This window comes from Cetorhinus maximus, chromosome 35, assembly GCF_964194155.1.
Source record: "Cetorhinus maximus chromosome 35, sCetMax3.hap1.1, whole genome shotgun sequence".
NCBI lineage: Eukaryota > Metazoa > Chordata > Chondrichthyes > Lamniformes > Cetorhinidae > Cetorhinus > Cetorhinus maximus.
This window is the reverse complement of record NC_135913.1, coordinates 4,059,523-4,085,186: the sequence shown is the minus strand read 5'-3', so window position 1 is coordinate 4,085,186 and position 25,664 is coordinate 4,059,523. Positions and strand designations below refer to the sequence as shown.

Below are 25,664 nucleotides of genomic sequence, written 5' to 3'. Positions count from 1 at the left end.
TTTGAACTCTGTCTTTAATACTTTTAGATTGCTCTTAGCATTTACATTAAAAACGGTTCTATCTTTTTCATCTACTTTTCTCATGCACTGTCATGCTGTTCTGCCCCCAGGAAAAATAGTGAAGTGAAAGAATGATTTGAAACATAGATCTTTTTCTTCCCTATCCTTAACTATATCCTATCCGTGCAATGGTGACCGAAATTCCTGCTAGATTTTATTTTCTCTTGAGCCTGTAGAAGACATAATATTCTATTTGGGTTCCACAGTATTTTTTTTTCCACAGTGCCTCTTTTCCTTATTACTTGTATGCTTGACTTGTTTTCTCAGCGTTTTTTCATTTCCCCTGCCAGGCAGTCCACTTTGTTGCCGGTAGGTAGATCAGTTCTACCATAACGCATAATTTCTCCCTGATTTCTATGTGCCTAGTGCCACATTGCTGTTTAATATTTGCAGTGCTAATGAAAGATGTTGTTCTCCAACGCTTTTAGACATGCTTTCACTGTTTATAATTGCCATTCTAAATCATTTTCGAAATTGTTCTCGATTTCATGTCCAAACTTCTTTGCACAACCTCTCAACGGAGTTTTACATTTAATACTTGAAATGCGTTTTCATGCGTGTTACATCTTGAAATATCTTATATGTAAATTATATCAAACTCCAGTGTAATATGCTTACCTTGGCCAATCGTGAAGTTTGGCACGTGTGTATGTGTGGTTAAGTGCGGTCGGGGGTGTGGGGGAGGGGCGGTTGAGGGCGGGGAAGCGGGTTTGGAGGTGGTGCCAGAGGTTGGTGTTAGTTGGGCAGAGAGTCGCTGTTGATGATTCCATCGAGTTGGGATGGATTCGGGGCCTTCCGTGTTGGTCTACAGGCCGTGGAGTTCGTGGTGCCGTTGGTGCGAACTACATTTAGTTTAACACGAAGAATCATTAGCTCGATTACATAATTACAACTGCCGTTTGTACATAAGAATAATGTAATACAATTCTCAGTCCTATGGATCTATAACATTTCAGTAGAATTAGTGTTTTCATTAATAAACTCTTTAGAGATCTTTAATGGTTCGGACTCGTTAACTCTATTTTTTCCCCATTTGATGATTAAACTGCTGTGTATTTACACAATTGTCGGTTTACATTCCACGTTTAGAGGGTTCCCAAACTGCTGCTTTAACGTGATACGTTGTGCTTTGAAAGTCTCACATATGCTGGTCATTTTAATTAAGGGATTGAGGTAAGATAAATGTCAGGTACGCTTGATTTTCCACCTTTACTGACAAGGGTACCCCGGGGAAAGTTTTCTTTTATGCCACGTCTTCGATAATCCTAATATGGTGCACAGAAAGTTCAGACAGATTTCCCAACTTTCTCTCATTAATCTGTAGTCCATCAGTTTTGTGAATCTCATATTTCGAAAAACTTGTTAAACGTGCAATATCCCGCCAGCTGACGATGACCAACCGTGGAATCGACGACAAATATTACAACATGAATAGAAAACTACAATAAATTTAACGTAACGAGTGAACGGGTTTTTAAATTTGTATTGTCTTAACTTTACTTCCAAAGAATATTTAAAAACGACAGCTCAGTAATGTTTTACACTTTGCACTGTTATTGCGTTGATGACAGGAAGGTGGACATTTGGCGTCCTTTGAAAGGCATAATGAAATATTTCTGGACAATAATAGTTGGAGTTTTCCTGAGCAACATACATAGAAATACATGGTTCCCGAAAGATGAAGCAATCACAACCGGCGGCTTTGAACGAACTGGTGATGAACGAGGTAAACGTTGCCTAATATTATTTGCATTTCAGGTCGTAAAACAATAATACACTGAACAAAATGGGTTCTCCTGATGAACTCCATCATAGCGCGTTATTTCCAATGATATAAATTTCTGCTTGAATCGCACATTTTCACTAGACTTCGTGCAAACTTCCCTGAAAACAAATATTTAATGCATCAACTATTGTATTGATAAACTTTAACCATATGAACTGCATCGATTCAGGAAGGCAGTTCACCACCACATTCTGAAGGACAATTGGGGAATGCCAGCAAATCCTGGCCTTGCCAACCAAGTTAATATCCGTTGAATAAATTAAACAGAAGTGGTTTAGCTGCAATATTCGTGAATGCATGTTTATGTATTGCTTTATCTCTAACCTTATTTGAAATCGTTGTTCTCCTTTGCTCAGTACCATTAAACTCTCGACGTTTCAGATGTTCCAATAGCTTCAACATGTTGCATTTGTTTTTATTCTATTATTTTGCCTGTTCCGTGGGAGCTTTCTTTGAAAATAACGAAAAGTGAAAACAGACAAAGAAGAAATAAATGAGAAAATTGCATGCGTTGTTCCATTCAATGGTTTACACTAAGTATTAGTTATCTGAGTAAACATGTGTGATCCATGTCCATATCGAATTATTCTGTCACTGTAGACAACATCAAGCTAATAAACTTTATGCGTGGGATCAGTGTGCTTTCCGGAGTAATTTCAGGTTATATTTCTTAACACATGCCTCCATACGACTACTTGTTTATTCACGTTTTTGTCGGCTTTCCACTCGATTGCTCAAGCTGCCTTTTGCATTGCCAAATTTTCTTATTTTAGGGACAAAGAGTACAATATCTATATTCAGTTCCGTTTATAAATAATCCCCTCTCTGATTTACCTATTTTTAAAATTAATTCTCATTATAATCCAATCCTTCGGTAACGACTTTTCACTTTTATGCATATATATACTCATCACTTCCACGTAATCGCTTCAGTCACCTTCACATCTCCTGTTGCATTTGTAACCCTTTTTCCTGACTTAATTCTCTAACACATTCTTCCCTCTGCTTTAGAATGTTGAATTAGTAAGCCCACTCTCTCTAAATCCAACCTCTCACGAATGAAACCTTTTGCATCGTAATAATTTTAAATACTCAAAGATTTTTAAGGACAGCTTCGCGTACTTTAGTCAGATTGAAAGGAGGCAGTGTTAATTATTGATATCTCCCTGGTGAGACGCCATTGCCCTTCTTTAAGCTGCAAAATAAATATTAATACAATCGAATTAAGAAGTTCATAATAGGCATTGCCACATATCAAGGGCTACATGTTAATATGTTTCCATGAACACTTTGCCAGGACAATCGTTAACAAAAATCATGGCACTGCTGGCGAAGAGCACGGATGCCGAAATACGCCGCATCACCGAATCCCACTGTGGCTTGCTACAAAATACAATTGAAAAATTCATGGAGCATTTCTTGAATGAAAACGTGTTTAGTGAATCTGCGCATGAGGTAGGTTTTATACATACTACAATGGCTTCATGATAATTTCTACATTTGATTACTGTATGTCGTAAATGTGCAAACAAGGAAAATAAAAGTGTTCTACACTGTTTTCTTGAATACCCAGTCGTGCCCCTGAAATTGCTCACAGGTTTCCGTGTAAGCAGGCTTTAAACTGTCCTTTCATGATATGTTCCCGCATTTTTTAAAACCTGGGAATGCGCTTCCCTCATCTGGACAGATTTTGGGGTCATCGCTAATCAAGCAATGTAATCCGTATTCAGTGTCCCTCACCTAGCGATACAGACAGTAGACAGATTCAGCAAGGCCTGCGTGATAGTCAGGATCAGTGCAAGTAATGGCACAGTTCAGGCTACGCAATTAACACCTCCAAAATAGTGCACCCAAAGCAGCCCATTGGCTTTCACTGGCATTGCCGTCGACAAACTCAACAACATCAATGTTTTTGTGACAGCACTTAATCCCGCCCTGATCATTCCCTGCCAAATACGTTGTTATGAATTAATTACAGTGGCCGTCTCTCTGAAGTGGTTTGGCGCACTGCAGATTTTGGCAGTGTAGAGTTATGTTGTCCTACCAATAGAAAAATGTACTTTGATGGCAGGATTACAGAGGAGTTTGCAAAGTGCACCGAAAATAATAATTTGATGATTTACCACTGGGAGTGTATGTATTGACCGCCCGCAACACAGCTTCAAATGAAATCGTGAATGTTTAAAGCTTTAATAACATTTTATATCGATTTTCACGTCAGGGAATTAATTCAGGATAAGGACGATTCTCTTCAAACTTTGACGAAGTCTATGCCTACCTGTTCTGTTCATGCTCTAATAAAGCATCTGGTTCGTTCCAGTACAGGTTCTGAGTGGTGTGAGCCACCGTTAGTCGAGTTTCCTCCTAAAATATCTAAGAATTCCTTTACATTCGTCTTCTGATTAGCATCATTGTACCCTTTCACTTTTCCATAATATGCCCAGTACAATTTTCGCACCGAATGAAACAAACTCCGAATTCCATATCACACGTTTCACATATGCAAGCGGGCAATTGCAAGAATCACCTAGTTCATGAGGTGTGTAATCTTCTACATTTAATTCCGAACAAGATGTGGTGAGACTGGTTGACCCGATTGCCCCAGGACAAGACCAATACTCATGTCTCCTCCCTACAGAGATGCTTGACTCCAATTTGGTATTTTTCCACAGAAGTTTGATTGAAGATCGAAATTTGGAAAAATATCAAGCACGAATGCGTACTACTCATTTCAGAGGTTTCTTGAATGGCATACACTGCCTCATCCTCTAAGCTTTAAGCGCTTAGAATGAATAACAGAATAGCACATAGTTTGCTGCAGTGTGTTTCCCTTTAAGATCTATTGTTTTATCATGTCAGCCGTTGCTCAATTGATAGCACGCTTCCTTTTGTATTTCAATTGTCCGCGTTTAGTTCCCTGCAAGGGCTCCAGCACAGTAATCAATCCTGCTAATTCAGTGCAGAACTCCATTGTCCGAGGTTACGCGTTTTGGCTGAGGCTTTAAATCGGCTCCTCACCTGCCTGAACCGGTGGATCTAAAATATCACATAGTGCTTATTTGAAGAGAATGATGGCTGTCCTGCCGACTATTCACACTTCAATCGGAATCATTAAAATCAGATCTTGGTCTCATTGTTGTTCGAAAATTTCCTGAGCATTCCAGCACTGACCACGCTAAAGGAAAACTAAATACTCCCGCGGTTGCAAAGCGCTTTGAGAAGGTCGCTGGTCATGAAAAGCAACATACAAATGCAAGCGTTTTTGCTTTATTTTTAAATTAAATACTTGAGTTGTCAGGTGTCCCTAACTATGCAGGAAACTCTTCTCCTTCTGGAAATCTTCTAGATTGTGGTGCGATGACATGAGAAACAAAATAGATTACAAAAGGGCAAAATTAACATACATTTTGTTCTAAAACAATAATTGGGAACGAAAATAAAATAATCTAAACACAGCCATTTTTATTATCATCATACATTGTAACAACAAAACGGAAGACTGGTGTGAGGAATGATTTGCAATAGTAGTACACAGATGTATGCTACAGCTTGATAAATATACGGCACATCTTCCAGAAGCTGAATACGATGTGGACTGTAATGTGAAAGCAATAGAAAAAGAGAGTTCGAAGACGTGTCGCAGAAAAAAAAAATAACAAAGACGTTACTCAAGTGATATCGGTATTAACCTATCAAAAACTGAGAAAAGAAAAGTGTTTGCGGTAATTGGATTCTATCCGGGATTCGAATTAAATGGGTTGTATTGAATGAATATTTTAAACACTATAGAAATAGAAGTTGGCATTTAGTGGAAATATGATAATAGTTTGTGAAGGAAGTAAATGCATAATACAAGCTTGTCCCACAAGCACAATAACACTATTGCAAACAAAGAGCTTATAATTATATAAGATGTTCAAATGAGAGCGGTGGGAAGAAAAATGCCTATGAAAGTAAATAATTGATTGTTATACATTTCCTACGTGTTGAATGAAGACGATGAAAAAAAAAAAACTACATAGATTCAATGCAGCTAATCGCCCGCCAAATGGGCTGCCGGTGCATTATCAGTACGTCCCATGCTGCGTGACGATTAGGAATTTGGCTCACATTGTTTTCCTAAAATGACGGCTGTCTCTTGATTCAATTTTAATTCCCTAAACCACTTCACGATCTTTCCGAATTCCAGCAAATAATGATGCTTTTTCTCAATGAACACTTTTCCAAATGTGGTACATCATCCCCTCATAATTTTCACGTTACCGTTTCGCATCACGCAACAGTGATCCTCGATCTCTGTCACATCCTGAATCCTTGAAACCTTCAAAGATCTCGGAGCTCCTCAAATTCTGTCTTTCACATTTCCTAATTTCTGTTTCCCAAGAATGACAAAAAAAAATTGTATCTCTGTTTAATTATCTGTAACCTGAATGCCCTTCCCTTCTCCTCAGATGCTACTTAATGCGCTGAGCTTTTTTTTTTCATCATGTTTATTAGGTATCGAAAGCTGCTCCCCGTGATACTTATGTCCTCAGCTTCAGAATCCAATCGTGAAAAATCTCCAAAGCCCCATTGCGATCCAGGCATTCCCTGCTTTTTGAACGAACTTTTGCTGCCTGGCTTAATACCATTATGCGGATTGGCTGATAAATAGAGCTTGGTACTTTCTCGTCTGAAGCATCTATAGGTGTTTTAATTATTTTAAAGCACGATACAAACGTAGATTGCGTTTTACCATTCGATTTATGTTGGTTTTCTCGTCTTCGAAAACATTAATATAGGATGTTTTAATTGTAGCATTCGCCACGCAGTTGTTAAATCATCACGATACCAAAGAATGGAAAAAATATATATAAATTGTTTTAAGTGAGTTTGTTCATTGCTTGATTTCATACCGTTGTAATATGCTTTAAGACGATTAGCACCCGTGCTGAAAGTCCACCCAGGTGCGACGTTTCCCGACTGATTATCGATAAAATGCTGGACAAAGGAGCCCATGGAGAAAGAGAATTGTGGGCGCTACTTCATAAGCTGCAGGAAAGCAAGCATAAAGGGACATGGCCAGACATGGGTAAGTCAAGCCCAGGAACAGAAAATGATCTGGAAGGTAGGTGGTGTCCTAAACAAAACTTGGCAAAGGTATTTTCCCTTATTAAAACAAGAACGTTATTTGGAGGGAGACATTGATGTTATCATTATTATTGTTACTATTATTATTGATATTATTAGTAGTAATATTATTATCAGTAGTAGTATCAATAATAATAATAGTTTAATTAATAACAACACTAATAGTTATTAATATTTTTATTATTAATAATCACCATCATCAATATGCTCATTGTTGTATGGGCTTAGGCGTTTCTGGCATTTTTTTTTCCCTCAATCCCAAAATTATCTTGAAGTTGTTGTCCACCTGCTTTTTTGCACCACTGCTCTCGATATGTTTCCTTCAGTTACCTGAGCCTTAACATTTCCGTTTCGCTGCTGACACTTCTCCGCCTCTCTAATTAACTTTCCCCCTTTTAAAGATGCCTCGGAAAGCCTAGTTCTTTGACCAAGCTTTTATTCACCTGATCTAATACCTCCACATGTGCCTCGATCTCTTACATGGTTTTCTACTCCTGTGAAGCGCTTTGGGTTGTTTCATTACATTGAACGCGATTTAGACATACCATGTGCTGATCCTGATGATGATGTAGGTTATATCCATAGCTCTTTTACAGAGGAACTTTTAGGTTAAATTGTCATTCAGCGGGATGCAATACAGCTGCAACATAATTTGCGGACAATTAAATTCTAGTGACATCATTAAAACTAAACAACGAACAGTCACTCAACAATCAACATTATGGCAACTGCTATAATGATGGTTCTTATTTCCAATTTCATCGCAAAAGGCTATTGTATTGCCGAACCTGTAATTACATCCCATTAAACCCTAATAATTCAAATGTAGCGTTGATATGTAAAACGTGTTTTATAGCCGGCTGTATACATTTAATAATTTCCCTGCCATGTCTCAGCTATTTTTTATAACGTGATATTTTGCCATTAAGAAGCGTACAGTGTGCATATATGCAAGCTTAGAGAATTGCTAATAGATATGATAGTTTATATATGAAATGCGTGACATTCGACATTTGTAAGGAGATAAAATTGGTGGCACTCTATAACATGGTGTACTTGCCCCCAGATTGTTTGATGGAGTCAGTATAGCGGGAAATTTATTCTGTATCTAACCCCGTGCTGTAACTGCATTGGTGGTGTTTGTTGCGAACAGTGTGGAATGAGCTTTGCTCTGTTACTCTCTCCATGATGTGCCGGCCCTATGTGTCTTTGGTGGGGACAGTGAAGAAGGAAATTTAATCTCCATTTAAAATCATAAAGTTCCAATCCTGGAAGTGTATCATGGCGACAGTCTCGAAGGAGGTTTCATCTGCATGGAACACCGTGCTGCACCTGCCTTCAGGTTGTTTGAAGGGGACATTGAAGACGGAGCTTTGTTCTGTACCTAACCTCATGTTGTTATGTCCCGGTATTCTTTGAAGGGAAGATATTACAGGGCAAATTACTCTGTATCTAACTCAGTGCTTTACTTCTCCTGGGAATGTTTGATGAGTACAGTTTAGAGGGAGCTTTATTATGTATCTAACCTAGTGCTAGACGCGCCCAGGGAGAGTTTGATGCCGACAGTGTAGAGGTAGCATTACTCTGTACCTAACCACGTGTTGTACCTACCCTGGGGATGTTTGATGAAGAGAGTGAGAGGCATATTTACTTTCTATTTGGCACTTTGCTGGAACTGGCCTGAGATTGCTTGATGCAGCAATTGTCGAGGGCGCTTTACGCAGGACCTAACCCCGTGCTGCACCAGCCATTGGAATGTTTGGTGAGGACAGTGTAGTGTAACATTTTCACTGCAGCTAACACAATGTTATGCCTGTCCAAGAGTTGTTTGATCGGAACAGTGAGGAGAGAGTTTTTTCTGAATCTAACCCCTTGCTGTAGTTGTCCTGGCAGTGCTTGATACGGACAGCGTATTAGGGAAGTTGACCCTGTATTTATGCTCCTGCAGTATCGGCCCTTGCAGTTTCTAGTGTGGACAATGTAGAAGAAGATTTACTCAGCATCTAACACCATGGTGTACCAGTCCTGAGACCGCTTGTTGGGGACTGTGTACAGAAAAAAGTCAATCTGCATCTAGCGCCGTGCTGTACCTGCCCTCTGAGTACTTGGTAGGGACATTTAAGATTTAGCTTTACTCGGTATCTAACCCGGTCCTGGGACGATTTGATGCGGAGAGTGCAGAGGGAGATTTGTTCCTTAAGCAACCACGTTCTGTACCAGCACATGGAGTGTTAAATAGGGTCAAGATAGAAGATTTATTCTGTATCTAACCACGTGTTGTTCCTGTCCTGGGAGTGTCTGATGGGGAGAATAGACAAAGTATTACTTTATATCTAACCCGTGCTTGGCCTCCCCTGGGAGCATTTAATGGACAGAGTGTAGAGTGAGTTTTAACCTGCATCTAACATCGTTCTGCACCACACCTCGGGTGTGATGAGGACGTTGTAGGAGGAGCTTTTCTCTTTATCTAACCCAATGCTGCACATGCCCTGGGAGTGTTTATTGTGACAGCATAGAGGGAGATTTTCTCAGGATCTATCACCATGTTTCATCTGTGCCGGGAGTGTTTGGTGCGGACAGGTTGGAAGGTGCTTAGCGCTGCACCTTACCCCGTTCTCTAAGGGCAATTGGTGGGGACAATGCAGAGGGAAATATATTCTGTATCTAACCCCGTGCTGTAACTGTTCTGGGAGTGTTTGGCGCTGACATCGGGGAGGGAGATTTTCTCTGTGCCATTCCTTGTGCTCCACGTGCCCTTGTAGTGTTTGATGGGGACTTTGTAGAAGAAGAATTATACTGTATCTAACCAGGCGTTGTAGCTGTCCTGGGAGTTTTTGATAGGAAGAGTGTAGAGGGAGATTTAATCTGCTTTCAAGGCAAAGTTGTGCCTGCTTGCAAAATACGTGATGCAGACATTGTAGATGGAGATTTTCTCTTTATCTACCCGATTATTTTACATGCCCTGGCAGTGTTTGATGGAGGCTGCTTATATGGAGCATTACTCGGCATCGATCCCCTTGTTGTAACTTTCCTGGGAGTGTTTTATGAGACAGTGCAGATGGACCATAACTCTCCATCGAAGATCGTGCTGTACCTGTCCTGGTAGTGTCTGATTTGGACCCTGTAGAGGGAGCTATTGTTTTGTATCTATCCCAGTTCTCTATGTGCGCTGCGGTGTTTTTTGTCGACTGTCTGGAGGGAGCTTAACTCTCTATCTAACTCCTTCCTGGTCCTCTCCTGGGACTGCTTGATGTGAAAGTGTAAAAGGAGATTTATTCTGCAACTAACCAAGTGCTGCACCGGCCGGTGGAATGATTAGAGACATTGCATTGTAAGGTTTACTCTCTATCTTACACAATCATACACACGTCCTGGGATTGTTTGACGGGGACAGTGTAGAGTGAACTTTACTTCGTATCTAACCACGTCTTCCGGTTTTCCTGGAAGTGGATAATGGGGACTTTGTTGAGGGGGATGTACTCTGTATTTAACCATGTGCTGTGCATGTCCTTGGAGTGTTTTTTGCAGTGTTGATGGAGCTTTACTCTATATCTAACCAAACGTATCTCCTGTGGTTGTGTTTGATGGGGAGAGATTAGACGGAAATTTGCTTTGTATTTGACAACTGGCTGGACATGCCCTGGGAGTGCTTGATGCGGCAATTGTGGAGGGCACTTTCCTCTGGACCTAACCTGGGCTGCACCAACCGTTGGAGTGCATGGTGGGCACGGTGCAGAGTAAGGTTAACACTGCCTCTAACACAATGTGATGCCTGCCATAGTTTTCTTTGTTTGGGACAGTGTAGAGTGAGATTTTTCTCCATCTAACACCATGCTGTACGCGCCCTGGGAATGTTTGTTGAGGACAGTATTTGGAGGGATGTTTACCCTGTATTTAATCAAGTGTAGTATCGGCCGTTGGGGTATCTAATGGGGACAATGTGGAATAAGATTTACGCTGCAAGTAACACCATGATGTACCAGCTCTGAGAGTGATCGCAAGGGACAGTGTAGGGAGAACTTTAAACTGCATCTAGCAACATGCTGTTCTTGCTTTCAGATTACTTGTCAGGGACATTGAAGATGAAGCTTTACTCAATATGTAACTCGGTTTTGTATGTTTCCTGGCATTGTCTGATGCGGAGAGTGCAGAGGGAGGTTTACTGTCTTACATTGTAGATGTTGTACATGTACTGGCAGTGTTTGATGGGGATATTAGAGGAATTACTACTTTATATCTAACCCGTGTTGCACCTGTCCTGGTGGTATTTTATTAACACAGTGTAAATGGAACTTAAATCTGTACCCAACATCGTGATGCACCTCCCCTCATGGAGTTTGATGGGGACATTGTAAGGGAAGATTTAATCTGTGTCTAACGCAATGCTATTCATGCCCATGGAATGTTTGATGTGAACAGGCTATAGGGTGAATTGCTCTGTATCTATCACCGTGCTGTACCTGTCCTGGGAATGTTTCCTGCGGGCAGTTTGGAGGGAGCTTAGAGCTTACCCCATGCTGTAGGGGCCCTTATAGTGTTTGGTCGGAGTTGTGTAGAGGGAAATTTATTGTGCATCTAAACCCCTGCTGTACCTGTCCAAGGAATGATTGGCGTTGAAAGCCTGGAGGGGACTTTGCTCTGCACCTAACCCCGTGCTCTACATGCCCTTCTAGTGTTTGTTGGGGACAGTGTAAAAGATGGTTTACTCTGCATTTAATACTAAGATGTAACTGTCCTGGGAGTGTTTGATAGGGACAGTGTAGAGAGCGCTTTAATCTGTATTTGACACTGAGCTGTGCCTGCAGGAAAAGTGTTTGATGTGGACATTTTAGACGAAGATTTACTCTGTATCTAACAGCGTGTTGTACATGCCGTGGTAGTGTTTCATGGGGCCAGTTTAGAGGGAGCTTTACTTGCTATCTAATTCCGTGTTGTACCGGTCCTGGGAGTGTTTGATGGGACAGTGTAGATGGAGCTTTACTTTGCATCGAACCCAGTGGTATACATTTTCAGGGTGTGTTTGATGAAACAGTGTAGAAGGAACTTTATTCTGCACCAACCTAGGGAGTCTTTTCTGCCGGCTGTGTAGAGGGAACTGTATTCCCTATCTAACCGCTTCCTGGCCCTGTTCTGGGAGCGTTTTATGTGGTGAGTGTAAAGGGCCTAACCCAGTGGTGCACAGGCCGATGGAATGATTGGTGGGGAAAACGTAGTGTAAGGTTTACTCTGCACCTAACAGAAACTTGTAGCTCACATGGGATTGTTTGACGGGGACATCATAGAAGGATATTTACCTCATATCTAACCCCGTGCTAGTCATTTCCTGGGAATGTTTGATGGGGATAGTTTTGATGGGGATTAACTCTGTATCTAATCCCGTGCTGCGCCTTTCCTGGAAGTGTTTGGTGCAGACAGTGTTGAGTGAAATTTACTGTGTACCAAACCCTGTGCTCTACACTTCGAGTCTTTGGTAGGGGCAGTGCAGAATAAGTTCTAATCTTCATCTAATGCCATCGTGCACCTGTCCTCGGATTGTTGATGGGGACAGTTTAGAGGAATCTTCATTCTTTATCCAACAATGTGCTGTATCAATCCTTGGAGTCTTTGATGGTACACTGTAGATGGACCTTTACTCTGCTTTTAGCCCTGTCCAGTTCATACCCCTGGAGTATTTGATGGGGGCATCTGAGAGAGACCTTTTCACTGTTTCTAACCCTGTGCTCTACCTGTCCTGGGAGTTTTTGATTGCGTCGTGTAGAATGACCATTTCTTTGTATCTAACACCGTGTTGTACCTGCCCTTGAATCAGTGATATAGAGAGTGTAGAGAGAGGTTTATAATATCTAAATCCATGCTGGACCTGACCTGGGAGTTTTTGACGCCGGGAGTTTAGAGGGATAATTAATCTGCACCTAACCCCTTGCTACACCGGCCGTTGGACTTTTTGGTGCAAACAGCATAGAGGAGATTTTACTCTGCATCTGACTCCATGATGTACCTTTCCTGGGATTGATCATGAGGAAAGTTAGAGGGAGCTTTACTCTTTATTTAACCATGTGCTGTGTCCGTCCTATGTGACTTTATTGGGAACAGTGCAGAAGGAGCTTTACACTGTGTTTAACAAAATGCTGTACCTGTCCTTGGAGTTTTCTATCAGAATCGTATAGAGGTAGCTATACATTGTATAGTATGACGTGCTGTGCGTGACATTGGATTGTTTGATGGGGAAAGTTTAGAGGAGCATGTGTTCTGAGTCTATCCCCGCGCTGTGCCTGTCCTTGGAGTGTTTGGTTAGGAATGTGTAGAGGGAGCTTTATTCTATTTCTTACCCTGTGCTTCATCTGTCCTCGGAGTGTTTGATGGAGACATTTAAGATGGTGCTACACTAGGTACCAAACCCCGTGTTGGACCTTTCCTACGAGTTTTTAGTGCGGACAGTGTCGAGGGAGCTTTGATATTTGCCTTACCACGTGCTGTACCGGCTTTTGGAGTGTATGGTGGGGACAGTGTAGATGAAGATATCTCTGCCTTTAACACCATAATGTAACTACGCTGGACGTGTTTGATGAAGACAGTTTAGAGATAGCTTCAAAAAGCATCTAACACCGTGCTGCACCTACCCTTAGAGAGTTTGATGGGGGAATTGTTTTTCGGATTTTACTCTGAATCTAACCCCGTGTTGCGTAAGCCCTGGTAATGTTTGAATGGGACTAGTGAGAGGGAGCTTTACACTGAATCTAACCGCGTGCTGTACCAATACTGGAGGTGTTGGTTGGCGAGAGTGTAGAGGGAGCTTAACTCCGGACTAAACCCTGTCTTTTGCCGGCCATTCGAATGTTTGGTGGGAACAGTGGAAAATAAGATTTACTCTGCATCTTACACAATGTTGCACCTCTCCTAGGTTTGTTTTGTGGGGACATTGTAGAGGAAGTTATATACTATATCTATCTCCTTGCGTTACTAGCCAGGGGAGTGTTTGCTGCGGGCAGCGTGGAGAGAGCTTTCCTTTTAAAAAAACCCTGTTCCGTACCTACCCGTGGAGTGTTAGGTGGGGACAGTATAGAGGAACATATAACATTGCATTTAACGCCATGATGTCCCTGTCCTCGGAGTGTTCAATGGGGAAAGTGTTGATGGACGTTAAATCTGCAACTAACACCGAGCTGTTCCTGCCCTCAGAGTGTTTGATGGGGACATTTTATAGGGAGCTTTGCGCTCTATCTAACCCCGTGTTGTACAGGTCCTGGGATTTATTGATAGGCCCAATTTAAATGGAGCCTTATTATATATCTAATCCCATGCTGTACCTGTCAAGACAGCGATTGATGAGACAGTGTAAAGGGAGATTTACTATGTATTAACTCCTTGCTCTACCTGTCTTGTGAGTGTTTGATGAGGGCAGCAAAGAGGCAGATTTATTTGGTATCGAACCTCGTGCTCTACGTGCCCTTTTGATTGATTGATGTCGAATGTGCAGAGGGAACTTTTATCTTTATCTAACCATGTGTTGTATGCCCTGGGAGTGTTCGAACGGGAGAGTGTAGATGGTCATTTAATTTATATCTAACCCCATGCGGGACCTGCCCTGACAGTGTTTGATAGATGCAGTGTTGAGGAAGATTTGTTCTGTATGTAAAGCCCTGATGTAACTGTCCTGCGAGTGTTTGATGCACTCATTTTAGTCGGTGCTTTACTCTGTACCTAACCCCGTGCTGTACGTCCCTTGGAGTGTTTGGTGGGAGCAGTGAAGAAAATATTTTAACCTGCATTTAACACGATCATGCAACTTTACTGGCTTTGTTTGATTGGGACATGTAGAGTGAGCGTTACTCTCCAGTTTACCTTGTGCTGTATCGATTTTGGGAGCATTTGGAGGGTACAGAGTAGAGGGATCTTTAGCCTGTATCTAAACCTGTGCTGTACCTGTCTGCAATGAGAGTATTTGTTTGGGACGTGTAGATAGACCAGTGCCCTGTACCTAACACCGCGTTGTACCTGTACTGGGAGTGTTTGGTGCGGATAGTTTGGAGTTAGCTTAGCTCTGTACCTTACCCCATGCTGTAAGGACCCTTTGGTGTGGACAGTATAGAATAAGATTTACTCTCGTTTCAGCGACATGTGTAACTATCCTGGGAGACCATTATAGGGCCAGTGTAGAAGGAGCTCTGCTTTATATGTAACACCTTGTTCGACATGTCGTGGGAGCGTTTGATACAGAAAGTGGAGAGGACGCTTTATTATGGGCCTAATCGCGTGCTCCCCCGGCAGTTTGATTGCTTGTTGGAGAAATTGGAGAGTAAGATTTACTCTGCATCTAACACAATGCTGCAAATCTTCTAGGATTGTTTGCTGTGGGCAGTGCAGAGCGAATTGTATTCTGCTTCTAACCCCGTGTTGTACGTGCATTGGGAGTGCTTGATGAGGACCGTTTAGAGAGAGCTTTAATCTGCAACCAACACCTGTGTTGTACCTGCCCTTACAGTGTTTGACGAGGACCTTGTACACGGAGTTGTAATCTTTATCTAAACCTGTGTTGGACATGCCCAAGTAATGTTTCATCGGGAATGTTTAGAGCGAGCTTTAGTCTGGACGTAACCCAGTGCTGAATCTCACTTTGGGCTGTTTGATTGGAATAGTGAAGAGTACGGCTTACTCTGCATCAAAAAAAAAGTGTTGTACCTCTCCTAGGATTGTTTGACGGAGACAGTATAGAGGGAGTTTTATTTCATATCTATCCCGGTGCTGGATATTCCCTGGAAGTGTTGGTAGGAACAGTGCTGAGTCACATTTATCCTGTATCTAACCCCGTGCTGTACATGTCCTGTGAGTGTTTGTTGCGGACAGTGCAGAGGAAGCATTACTCTGTACCTAACCCCATGCTTTCGCTCCCTTGGAATCTTCGTTTGGGACAGTGCAGAATAAGCTTTAATCTAAAACTAACACCATCATGCACCCGTACTAGGGATTGTTTGATTGGGACAATGAAGACTTAGCTTTGCTCTCGATCTAACCCTGTGCTGCTTCGATCATGGGTTTATTTGAATGTACATTTCAGACAGATCCTTCCCTTTTATTTATCACTGAGCTGTCCATAACCCAGGAGTATTTGTAGAGAGAATTTTACTGTGCATCTAACCCTGTGCTGTGCCTTCCCTGGGAATGTGTGATTTGGACGTTTGTAGAAGGACCATTGCTCTGTATTTAACACTGTGTTGTACCTGCCCGGGTGCCTTTGATAGAGAGAGTGCAGAGGGAGATTAATCATATCGAAATCCATACTGGACCTGACTGGGAGGGTTTGATGCTGAGAGTGTAGAGGGAGCTTTACTCTGCATCTAACCCCTTACTGCACGGACCATGGACTTGTTGGTGCAGAGAGACTAGAGGGAGCTTCACTCTGCTTCTCACGCCATGATGTACCGTTCCTGCGAGTATTTTATGCGGGCAGTGTAGAGTGAGGTTTACTCTTTGTCTAACCTTGTGCGGTATCTGTCCTGTGTGACTTTGACGGGAAGAGTTTAGAGGGAGCTTTACCCTGTATTTAGCCGATTTCTGTACTTGTCCTGGGAATTTTCGATCAGGGCCGTGTAGAGGAATCAATACAATTTGTCGAATACCGTGTTGTACTTACACTGTGAGTGTTTGAAGGGGAAATTGTATATGAACATTTCTCCTGATTCTATTCCGTGCTGTGCCTCTCCTGGGAGTGTTTGATATGTCAGTGTCGAGAGAGATTTACGCTCTATCTCACTCTCTGTTTTATCTGTCCTCGGAGGTTTTTATGGGGGCATTTGGGAGGCTGCTGTACTCTGTATCTAACTGCGTGCTGTGCCTTTCCTGGGAGCTTTTGGGTACGGAAATTGTGGACGAAGCGTTTACCTTTGGCAAACACCTTGATATGCTTCCCCTTCGAGTGTATACTGGGGACAGTGTAGAAGAAGATACCTCTGTCTTTAACATCATGATATAGCTGTCTTGGGAGTGTCTGAAGAGGACATTGCGGACACAGCTTTACTCTGTATGTAAACCCCTGTTGCACACGCCCTGTTAGTGTATAATGGGGACAGTTTAGGTCAATCATTGCTCTGGATCTAACCGCCTGCTGTACCAGGCCTGGGTGTGTTTGATGGGGAGAGTGTAGAGGAAGCTTCACCCTGGAACTCACCCCATGCTGTGCCGGCCTTTGTTATTGTTGGTGTAGACAGTGGAGAGCAAGATTTTCTCTGCATCTAACAAACATGTTTTAGCTCTTTAGGATTGATTCGATGGGGCACATTCTAGAAAGATATTTATTATGTACATATCCCATGCGTTTCCTGTACTGGGAGTGTTTGGTGCGTGTAGCTTGGAAGGAGCTTTGCTCTGTACCTAACCCTCTGCTTTACCGGTACTTGGATTGATTGGTGGGGAGAGTAGAATAAGATTTGCTCTGCATTTAACACAATGATGCACCTGTCTTGGAAAGTATAGACGGATCTTCAATCTGCATCTAACACCGAGCTGCACCTGCCCTCTGGGTGTTTGATGTTGGCACTGTAGGCGGAGGTTTACACTCTATCTAAAGCTATTTTATACGTGCCCTGGGAGAGTTTGATGGGCCCAGTTTAGAGGAAAACTTACTCCAAATCTAAGACCGTACTCTCCACGTCTTCTGATTGTTTGATGAGGAGAGTGAAGACGAATATGTATTATGTGAATACCACATGTTCCACGTGCCCTGGGCGTGTTTGATGCCTACTTTGTGGACGGAGCTTTGCTCTGTGTCTAACCATGTGTTGTATATCCTGGGAGTATTTGATCGGGAGACTGTAGAGGGACCTTTACTTCATAAATAACCCCATGCTGGTTATGTACTGGGAGTGTGTGATGTGGAGAGTGTAGAGAGAGCGTAATTCTGTGACTAACCAATGCTGCAGTGAACGTTTTAATATTTGGTGGGGACATTGTACTTTAAGGTTTCCTCTGCACCTAACACAATATTACACCTCTCCTCTGATTGTTTGATGGGGACAGTGTAGAGGGAGCTTTACTTTATGCCAAACCCCGTGCGAGGCCTGCCCTGGGAGTATTTGATAGACGCTGTGTTGAGGGAGATTTAATCTCTATCCAAACCAATGTTGTACCTGTCCTGGGAGTGTTTGATGCAGTAACTGTAGGGGGAGCTTTACTCTGGACCTAACCCCTGCTGTACCATCCCTTGGAATGTTTTGTGGGGACACTGAAGAAAATGGCTTAAACTGCATCTAACGCCATGCACATTTTTTGTGTTAGTTTGATTAGGACAATGTAGAATGAGCTTTACTGTGTACTTAAACTTGTGCTATATCAACCCTGGGAGTGTTTGATGGGTAGAGTGTAGGGGGAACTTTAGCCTGTATTTTGCCCTAAGATGTACATGTTCTTGGAGTATTTGATGGGGATAGTGTAGATAAAGCTTTACTCTATGTCCAAACTTCTACTTTACCTGCCGGCAATTAGAATGTTTGATTAGGACGTGTAGACGGACCAGTGTTCTGTACCCATTACCGTATTGTACCTATCTTTGGAGCCTTTTGATGGGGAGCGTGTGGTGGCGATTCACGTTATATGTAAAATAGTGTTGGACCTGAACTGGGATTGCTTGATGCGTAGAGCATAGAGGGATATTTGTTCTGTACCTAAACCGTTGCTGCACCTGCTGTTAGGCATTTAGGTGTGGCCAGTGTAGTGGAAGATTTCCCCTCCTTCTTACACCATTATGTAACTGCCTTTGGGATAATTTGATGAAGGCAGTGCTTGAGGGAGCTTCTCTCTTTATCTAAGATCTGCATCTGCATCTGCATCTGTTTATCTGCATCTGTTCTAGGTAAGTTTGATAGATACAGTTTATAAGGAGCTTAAACCTTGTACTTAGCAGAGTTTTGTACATGTCCTTGGAGTATTTGATAGGGAAAGTGTAGAGGAGCATTTGTTCTATATCAATCCACTTGCTGTGCCTGTCATTTGATTTTTTGATGAGTTCAGTGTATAGGGAGATTTATTCTGTACCAAATTCCGTGCTGTTCCTGCCCTGGGAGTGTTCGAAGGAGACAGTGTAGGTGGAGCGTTAATCTGCATCTAACATCGTGCTTCTAATAGCCTCAGACAGTTTGGTATGGATATTTTATCCGAGCTTTACTCTGTACATAACTCCGTGTTGTACATGCCTTGGTAGTGTTTGAGTTGGACAGTGTTGATGGCTATTTACATTGTTTCTAACACCGTGCTCTACCTGCTTTGTGAGTGTTTGACAGGGACACTGGAGAGAGCTTTTCCCTGTACCTCACCCCGTGCTGTTTGTGTCCTGAGAATGTTTGGTGGGGACGGTGTTCATGAAGGTTACTTTTGCATTCAAAACAACGATGTACCTGTTCTGCAAGTGTACGACGGGACAGTCTGGAGGGAGATTTATTCTTTATGTAACCCCGTTCTGTTCCTGCCCTGGCAGTGTTCGATGCAGACAGTGTGGAGGAAGCGTTAGTATTTATCTAACATCTTGCTTCACCTCCCCTCAGAGAGTTAAATGGGGACATCGTAGACTGAGTTTAATCTGCATCTAACTCCGTGCTCTAAGTGCCCTTGCCGTTTTTGAGGGGGATAGTGTAGAAGGAGATGGAGATGGAGATTTTATCTGTATCTAATCCCGTGCTGAATATGTCCTGGAGGTGTTTGATGGGCAAAGTGTAGTGCAGGCATTACTTAATATCTACCGCCTTGCTGGAACTGTCCTGGGAGTCTTTGATGGGGACATTGTTGATGCAGATTTACTTTGCATCTAACCTCGTGCCTTACCGGTTGGCTGGGACAGTTCAGAAGAAACTTTAATCTCAAGTTTAGAAGATGGTGTACCTGTCTTGGATTGCTTGATTGGGGCAGTGCTCAGTTATCTTACTCTCTATCTAACCCTATGCTGTATTGATAAGGAGAATGTTTGATTGGGATGTGTAAAAGGAACATTGCCCTGTATCTAACATCGTGTCACTCCTGTCCTGGGAGTCTTTGATAGGGAGCGTGTAGAGGGAGATTTATTATATCTTAATCCACAGTGGGCCTGACCTGGTAGTGTTTGATGCCCAGAGTGTAGGGGGAGGTTTACTCTGCGACTCGACCCTTGCTGCTCCGGCCGTTGATCTTTTTGTCGTGGACAGTGTAGTGAAAGATTTACTCTGCATCTGACACCTGTTCTGGGATTGTTTTATGGGGACAGTGTAGAGGCAGCTTTACTCTTTATCTAACTCTGTGCTGTGTCTGTCCTGGGTGAGTATGTTGTGTATAGTGCAGATGTAGCTTTACCTAGATTTTAGCGGAGTGCTGTGCCTGTCTGGGAAATGCTCGATCAGGACCGTGTCGAGGGAGAATTACATTGCATCGAAGACCACACGTTACGTATCCTGGGAGTGTTTGATGGGGCAACAGAGGCGTAACTTCCCTCTGTATCTAACCGTGTGCTGTGACTGCAGTGGAAATTTTTGATTGGGTCAGCGTAGACGGAGCTTTCCTTCGTATCTAACCCAGTGCTGTGCCTGTACTGGAAATGTTTGATGGGCAGTGCGGAGGGAGCTTCTCTCTGTACATCCCCTGTGAGTTATTGATCGGGGCAGTGTTGAGGGAGCATTCAACTCCATGTAACCCGGCGCTGTAACTGCCCCGCGAGTATTTAATGGAGATAGTGCTGTATATTAGAACCATTATAGTTCCAGAATTTCCATTCCACCATCTGCGCTTCCAACAGACTCTTCCCTCAACAGATCTCACACCCACGCACAATCCATTATACTTCAAATGATCACATTACACATTGGAATCCGGATATGTTCAATTAAGACACTCGACAAACATCATACATATCTATTGCATGCAGATTCACTGACCGCACACACAGAGACCACGGGATTCGATCCAATTCACAGCCCAGGCGGAAGCATAATGATGAGGGTCATAAAATAATTGCACAGTAACTGAAACTGGAAAAGGGACAAAGGAATTATCATATAGAAACATAAAATAGGAGCAGGAGAAGGCTCTTCGGCATTCCACCATTCTAAGCCATTCATTATGATCATGGCAGAACATACAACTCATTATTGTGCTCCCGCTTTCTCCCCTAATTCTTTGACACCATTCACACCAAGAGCTATAACTGACTCCTTCTTGAAAACATAGAATATAATGGCTTCAACTGTTTTCTGTGGTAGCGAATGCCACAGGCTCAAGAGATTCACAGTATCACACAATGCAGAATAGACACTTCGGCCGTTCGAGTCTGCACTGACATGTGATAATTACCTGACCTACATAACTAATCCCATTTGTGAGCATTTGACATATGCCTGTAAATGTTATCAAGTGCCAAGTGCTGATACAGGTCTCTTTTAAAGGATGTGAGAAAACCCGCCTCCACTATACTCCCAAGCAGCGCAATCCAGGCCGTCATGGCCTTCTGGGAAAAAACGTTTCTCCTCACACCCTCCGAAGCCTCCTGCCCCTCACTTTGATCTTTTGTCACCTCGTGACTGATACCTGAAATAAGGAGAACAGCTGTTTACTATCCACCCTGCGCATGCCCATCATAACCTTGTGCATTTTGATCAGGTCGGCCTTTGCATTCTCTGCTCCAACGAAAACAAGCAAAGCCTATCCAACTTTTCTTCCTAACTTAAGTATTTCATTCCAGGCAATGCCCTGGTAAAACTCCTCCGCACGCCCTCTAGAACAATCACATACTTCCTATAATGTGGCGACGAGAACTGCTCACAGTACTCCAGATGTGGCCTCATCTAGGTTCGGTAAAATTCCAATATGACTTCCATACTTTTGTAATATATCCATCGAATGATAAAGACAAGTGTCCCAAATGTCTTTTTCAGCACCCCACTAACATGACCCTCCGCCTTCAGAGATCTATGGAGACATAGTCCAAGGACCATTTCTTCCTCAAAATTTCCAACTTTTCATTGAATACATCCTTGTGAAATTAATTCTTCCAAAGTGTTTCACCTCACACTTCTCACTTTTAAATTCTATCTGCCATTTAACTGCCCATTTGACTATATCTTCCTGTAGCACAAGACAGTCAACCTCACTGTTAACTACCCGGCAAATCGATGTGTCATCTGAACACTTACTAATCCTAACCCCCACATAGTCATCTAAGTCGTTTATATAAATGACGAAAAAAAGTGTACCAGCACAGATCCCGTTGGTCAGTGGCTTCCAGAAACTAAATCAGCCTTCTGTCATCACCCCCTGTCTCTGACAACTAAGCCAATTTTCATTTCAATTTATCAAATTATCCTCTATCCCAAGTGCATTTACCTTCTTTATATGACTCCCATATGGTATCTTATCAAAGTCATTGATGAAAGCCATATAAACTACGTCAACTGCAAAACTCTCAACTACAAACCTGGCAACCTCCTCAATAAATTCAATCAAATTTGATAGGCAAGACCTCCCTCTGACAAAGCAATGCCGACCATCCTTGATCATACCGTGCCTCTCCAAGCAGAGATATATTCTCTCCTTCAGAATTTTCACCAATAGTTTCCCTACCACTGATGGGCGAATCCCTGCTATGGAACCACATTAGGAGTTCTGCAGTCCTCTGGCAAAGTAGCCTCTGGCCAGAGAGGAATTAAATAATTGTATCAGAGCAACTGCGATCTCATCCCTTGCCTCCCTCAGCAGTCTGAGACAACGGACCTGGAGATTTGTCCACTTCTTAGCCAGCTAACAGCTCCAATGCCTTGTCACTCCCTATATCAAGATGTTCATGAACCTCGCAGTCTTTCTCCCCAGGTTCCATACCACCATCCTCATTCTCCTGAGTGAAAGCGAATGTGACATATTCGTTCAACAGTCTACCGATATCCGTTCTTTCTGGTCATAGATTGTCCCCATCGTTCCAAATGGACCTGATGTGGTGCATTTGACAAACGGGCCACAGGAGTCTCAGGTGCAGGTTACGATCTTCTGTTCAAGAGATTGCAAGTAGAGCACCATCACAATGCAGTTTGAGACAGGACAAATACAAGTGTTCACCATATTTTTCTGCAGTTTTGGTTACGTACAATAACATTCTCCAGATTCCTATCTTGTCAACACATAGGAATACTTTTAACAGATATTTCTGGTAACGAAGGTGCAGACATCATCTCTCCCTACTTTGAACCCGGAGGAGACCTCCCCTCCTTTCTCTGCTAGGAGCATATGTTCTTTCCTTATCTGCGATAAACAGACCCAATATCGGTTACTTTTCAGGCTAAGGCTAAGGACTTACTACTAAGGCACCTGGTTTATCATGTCTGCATTCCTCTTTGGCGTTGCTGATGATCACAGGCCCTGAGGGTATGCACGGTTCAGATTCATTCCTGTCCAGCCTTTCATTTAACTGTTAAAAGGTTATGTTCTTGGAGGCACTGGCTGTTTGGAAATTTTACGTAAATTAATTCCTTTAAATAAGATCTTACTGTATCCCTATATTCCCCCCTAACAGACCCCTTTTGGCCATTGGCCTAGCCCAAGATATCCAACTACAGTTGTACTCTCCGCCCCCCTTTCCGTACCGTCGCCCATTGATATTGGCCAGGTATCCAACTTCGGCACGTAAAAGGGTATTGGTCGGAATATCTGTATCATCTGGTCCATTAATTCGACCGTCTGAATTACCCTACTACTTTTCCACCTGCTACAATTGCCCCAGCGCCACCTTGCTTGTGGCGTCGGGCCGGGTGCGATGAATCAAGTCTCTTAAATATATTATCAATATCAGCTGAAGAATGACTAGGGCATGGGAGATAATCCGGATCCAGGGGTGTACCTGTACGTTCGAGCCCGAATTCCACAGATCTTCCCATCGTGTGGAAAAAATCTATTTGCTCGATATCCGTCTATAAAGCTCTAACCTGTTGCTGCAGTGTATGGTAAGTTCGATATACCTTCTGAGCCTGTATCCGAATCCTGGTGAGGTGCTCTAGTAATAAGTGAATTTCGTAGGAGAACTGGTTCATATACTGCGTCAGGTTATATTTAAGGCTTCCTCTGACCTGAAGAGTAGTCGTTCCTCTGTTGTATATTTCAACCAGTTCCAGCTTCCCCAAACTTGCTGGCAACTGTGTGTGTAGGCACACAGAATAATTGTGGATGGGGCATATCTGGTTACTCCCGTACTTGGTTCTTTCCTGCCATGTGGTGATACAATATCTCCCATTCCCTGTGTATGTAATATGAGTCAGTTATTTTGCAGCCCATACAGTTTCCAACGTAGAGCTTGCTGATGCTTTAATTCCACACTTTGCTTCTTCCTTCTCATATATTGAGTGTGCACATACTATTGCGGTGGCCTCTATACTACTGACATCTAATGTAGCACAGACTTTGTTTCCTTCTATGTCTATTGCGTGTGGTGGTGTATCGTGGTATTTAATATAGTAACCTCACCCCCCCTCCCCCCCCCATCCCCACCCCCCGTACAATCCCAATGTTTTGTACTCTATATAATGTACTGCCGGGTGTTGACAAAGGTATGACAGGTATTAATAATACAATGCCTATTAGCATATTAATATGCACTACGCATTCAACATTCATTCTATATATTTGTGTTAAACCTTTCAGCTGGCAAGCGGTCAAGTCATGATCATTGCGTTCTGAAAGATTAAATTCTGCTCAATAGTTACCCATATAGGATCTAACCCTACATTAATCTGTTTTAAATTCTATAGGGTTTATTCCAGTGCCCAAGATCCATAGGTGCTGCAAAAATAATTTCTGCTTGCATCGTCTGAAATATTTTTCCCCATTTTAATCAGTTAGTTGATAGTCCCCGAATGACATTCCAACACAGTAGCCAGGTTTTGGATTTACTGTGTCATGTCCTGGTCCGCATTTAATGGGGTGCCCTAAATTCCCTGTCCCCGCCCTAAAAGCTCTGTAAGCTTAAACCTCAGGGTATGGAACTTCTGGTCAGCAGTTGCTCGGTCAAAGGAATTAACCGTGGATGTCCCTTTGTTGAATATCGTGGCAGCATCATTCATCAGGCTGCCCTTCTCTAGTTTTCCTTCTCGGCCTGATCGCATCCCGCCATTGAACTGAAGTTGTTCAGCCATCAACTGTCCATTCAGAGCCATATAGAGTGTTTTGGTGTGGGTTGGGCACCACTGGGGGAAGGGGACACCAGATATATTCAAGACAACGGGTACCAGCTCATGGTGTGCATTATCATGTGGAACTTTATTTTGATTGATCAATACGAGACCATGTGTCGACCCTGGATACATGGTCAGACAAGGAGGGTCGGTCGGTGTGGTTTGAGAGGCTTTGATTGCCTCTTCTTGGATTGTAGGGGTAATCATGTGAGGTGGCTGGAACTGGTAATAATCTCCTCTTTTCGGCGGACCTCCCATACCGACCTCTGGTCACTATTTTCCCAAGTCGGTTTATGGTTGTTATTTGGGCTACACGTGTTCAATTTAGAAACCCTATCCTGAAAATGAGTAACCTTGGTTTGGTCCATTGTTAAACAAGCTAAATAGACGTGGCTTTCTAGCTCGCAGTCAAAGTCGAACTGCCCTCCCCATTCCTTACGCTAAAAGCACACAGGAGTTAGATTTGGGAATTTATCATAAGTGCCCCCTTTCGCAAAAAGCCCCCACCAACCTCTTGCATGCGG

The 25,664-nt window shown here is 42.8% G+C and overlaps 1 protein-coding gene across 1 annotated transcript in view; it reads left to right on the top strand.

Annotated features, from left to right (window-relative positions):
* The first annotated feature begins 1,665 nt into the window (after positions 1–1,665).
* LOC144671995 (uncharacterized) overlaps positions 1,666–25,664 on the top strand; it is a 63,136-nt gene continuing 39,137 nt past the window's right edge. Inside the window, exons 1-3 of the mRNA XM_078533930.1 lie at positions 1,666–1,786; positions 3,144–3,301; positions 6,761–6,917. Of these exons, the coding sequence (XP_078390056.1) occupies positions 1,666–1,786; positions 3,144–3,301; positions 6,761–6,917 (436 nt within the window). The remainder of the gene's footprint in view (positions 1,787–3,143; positions 3,302–6,760; positions 6,918–25,664) is intronic.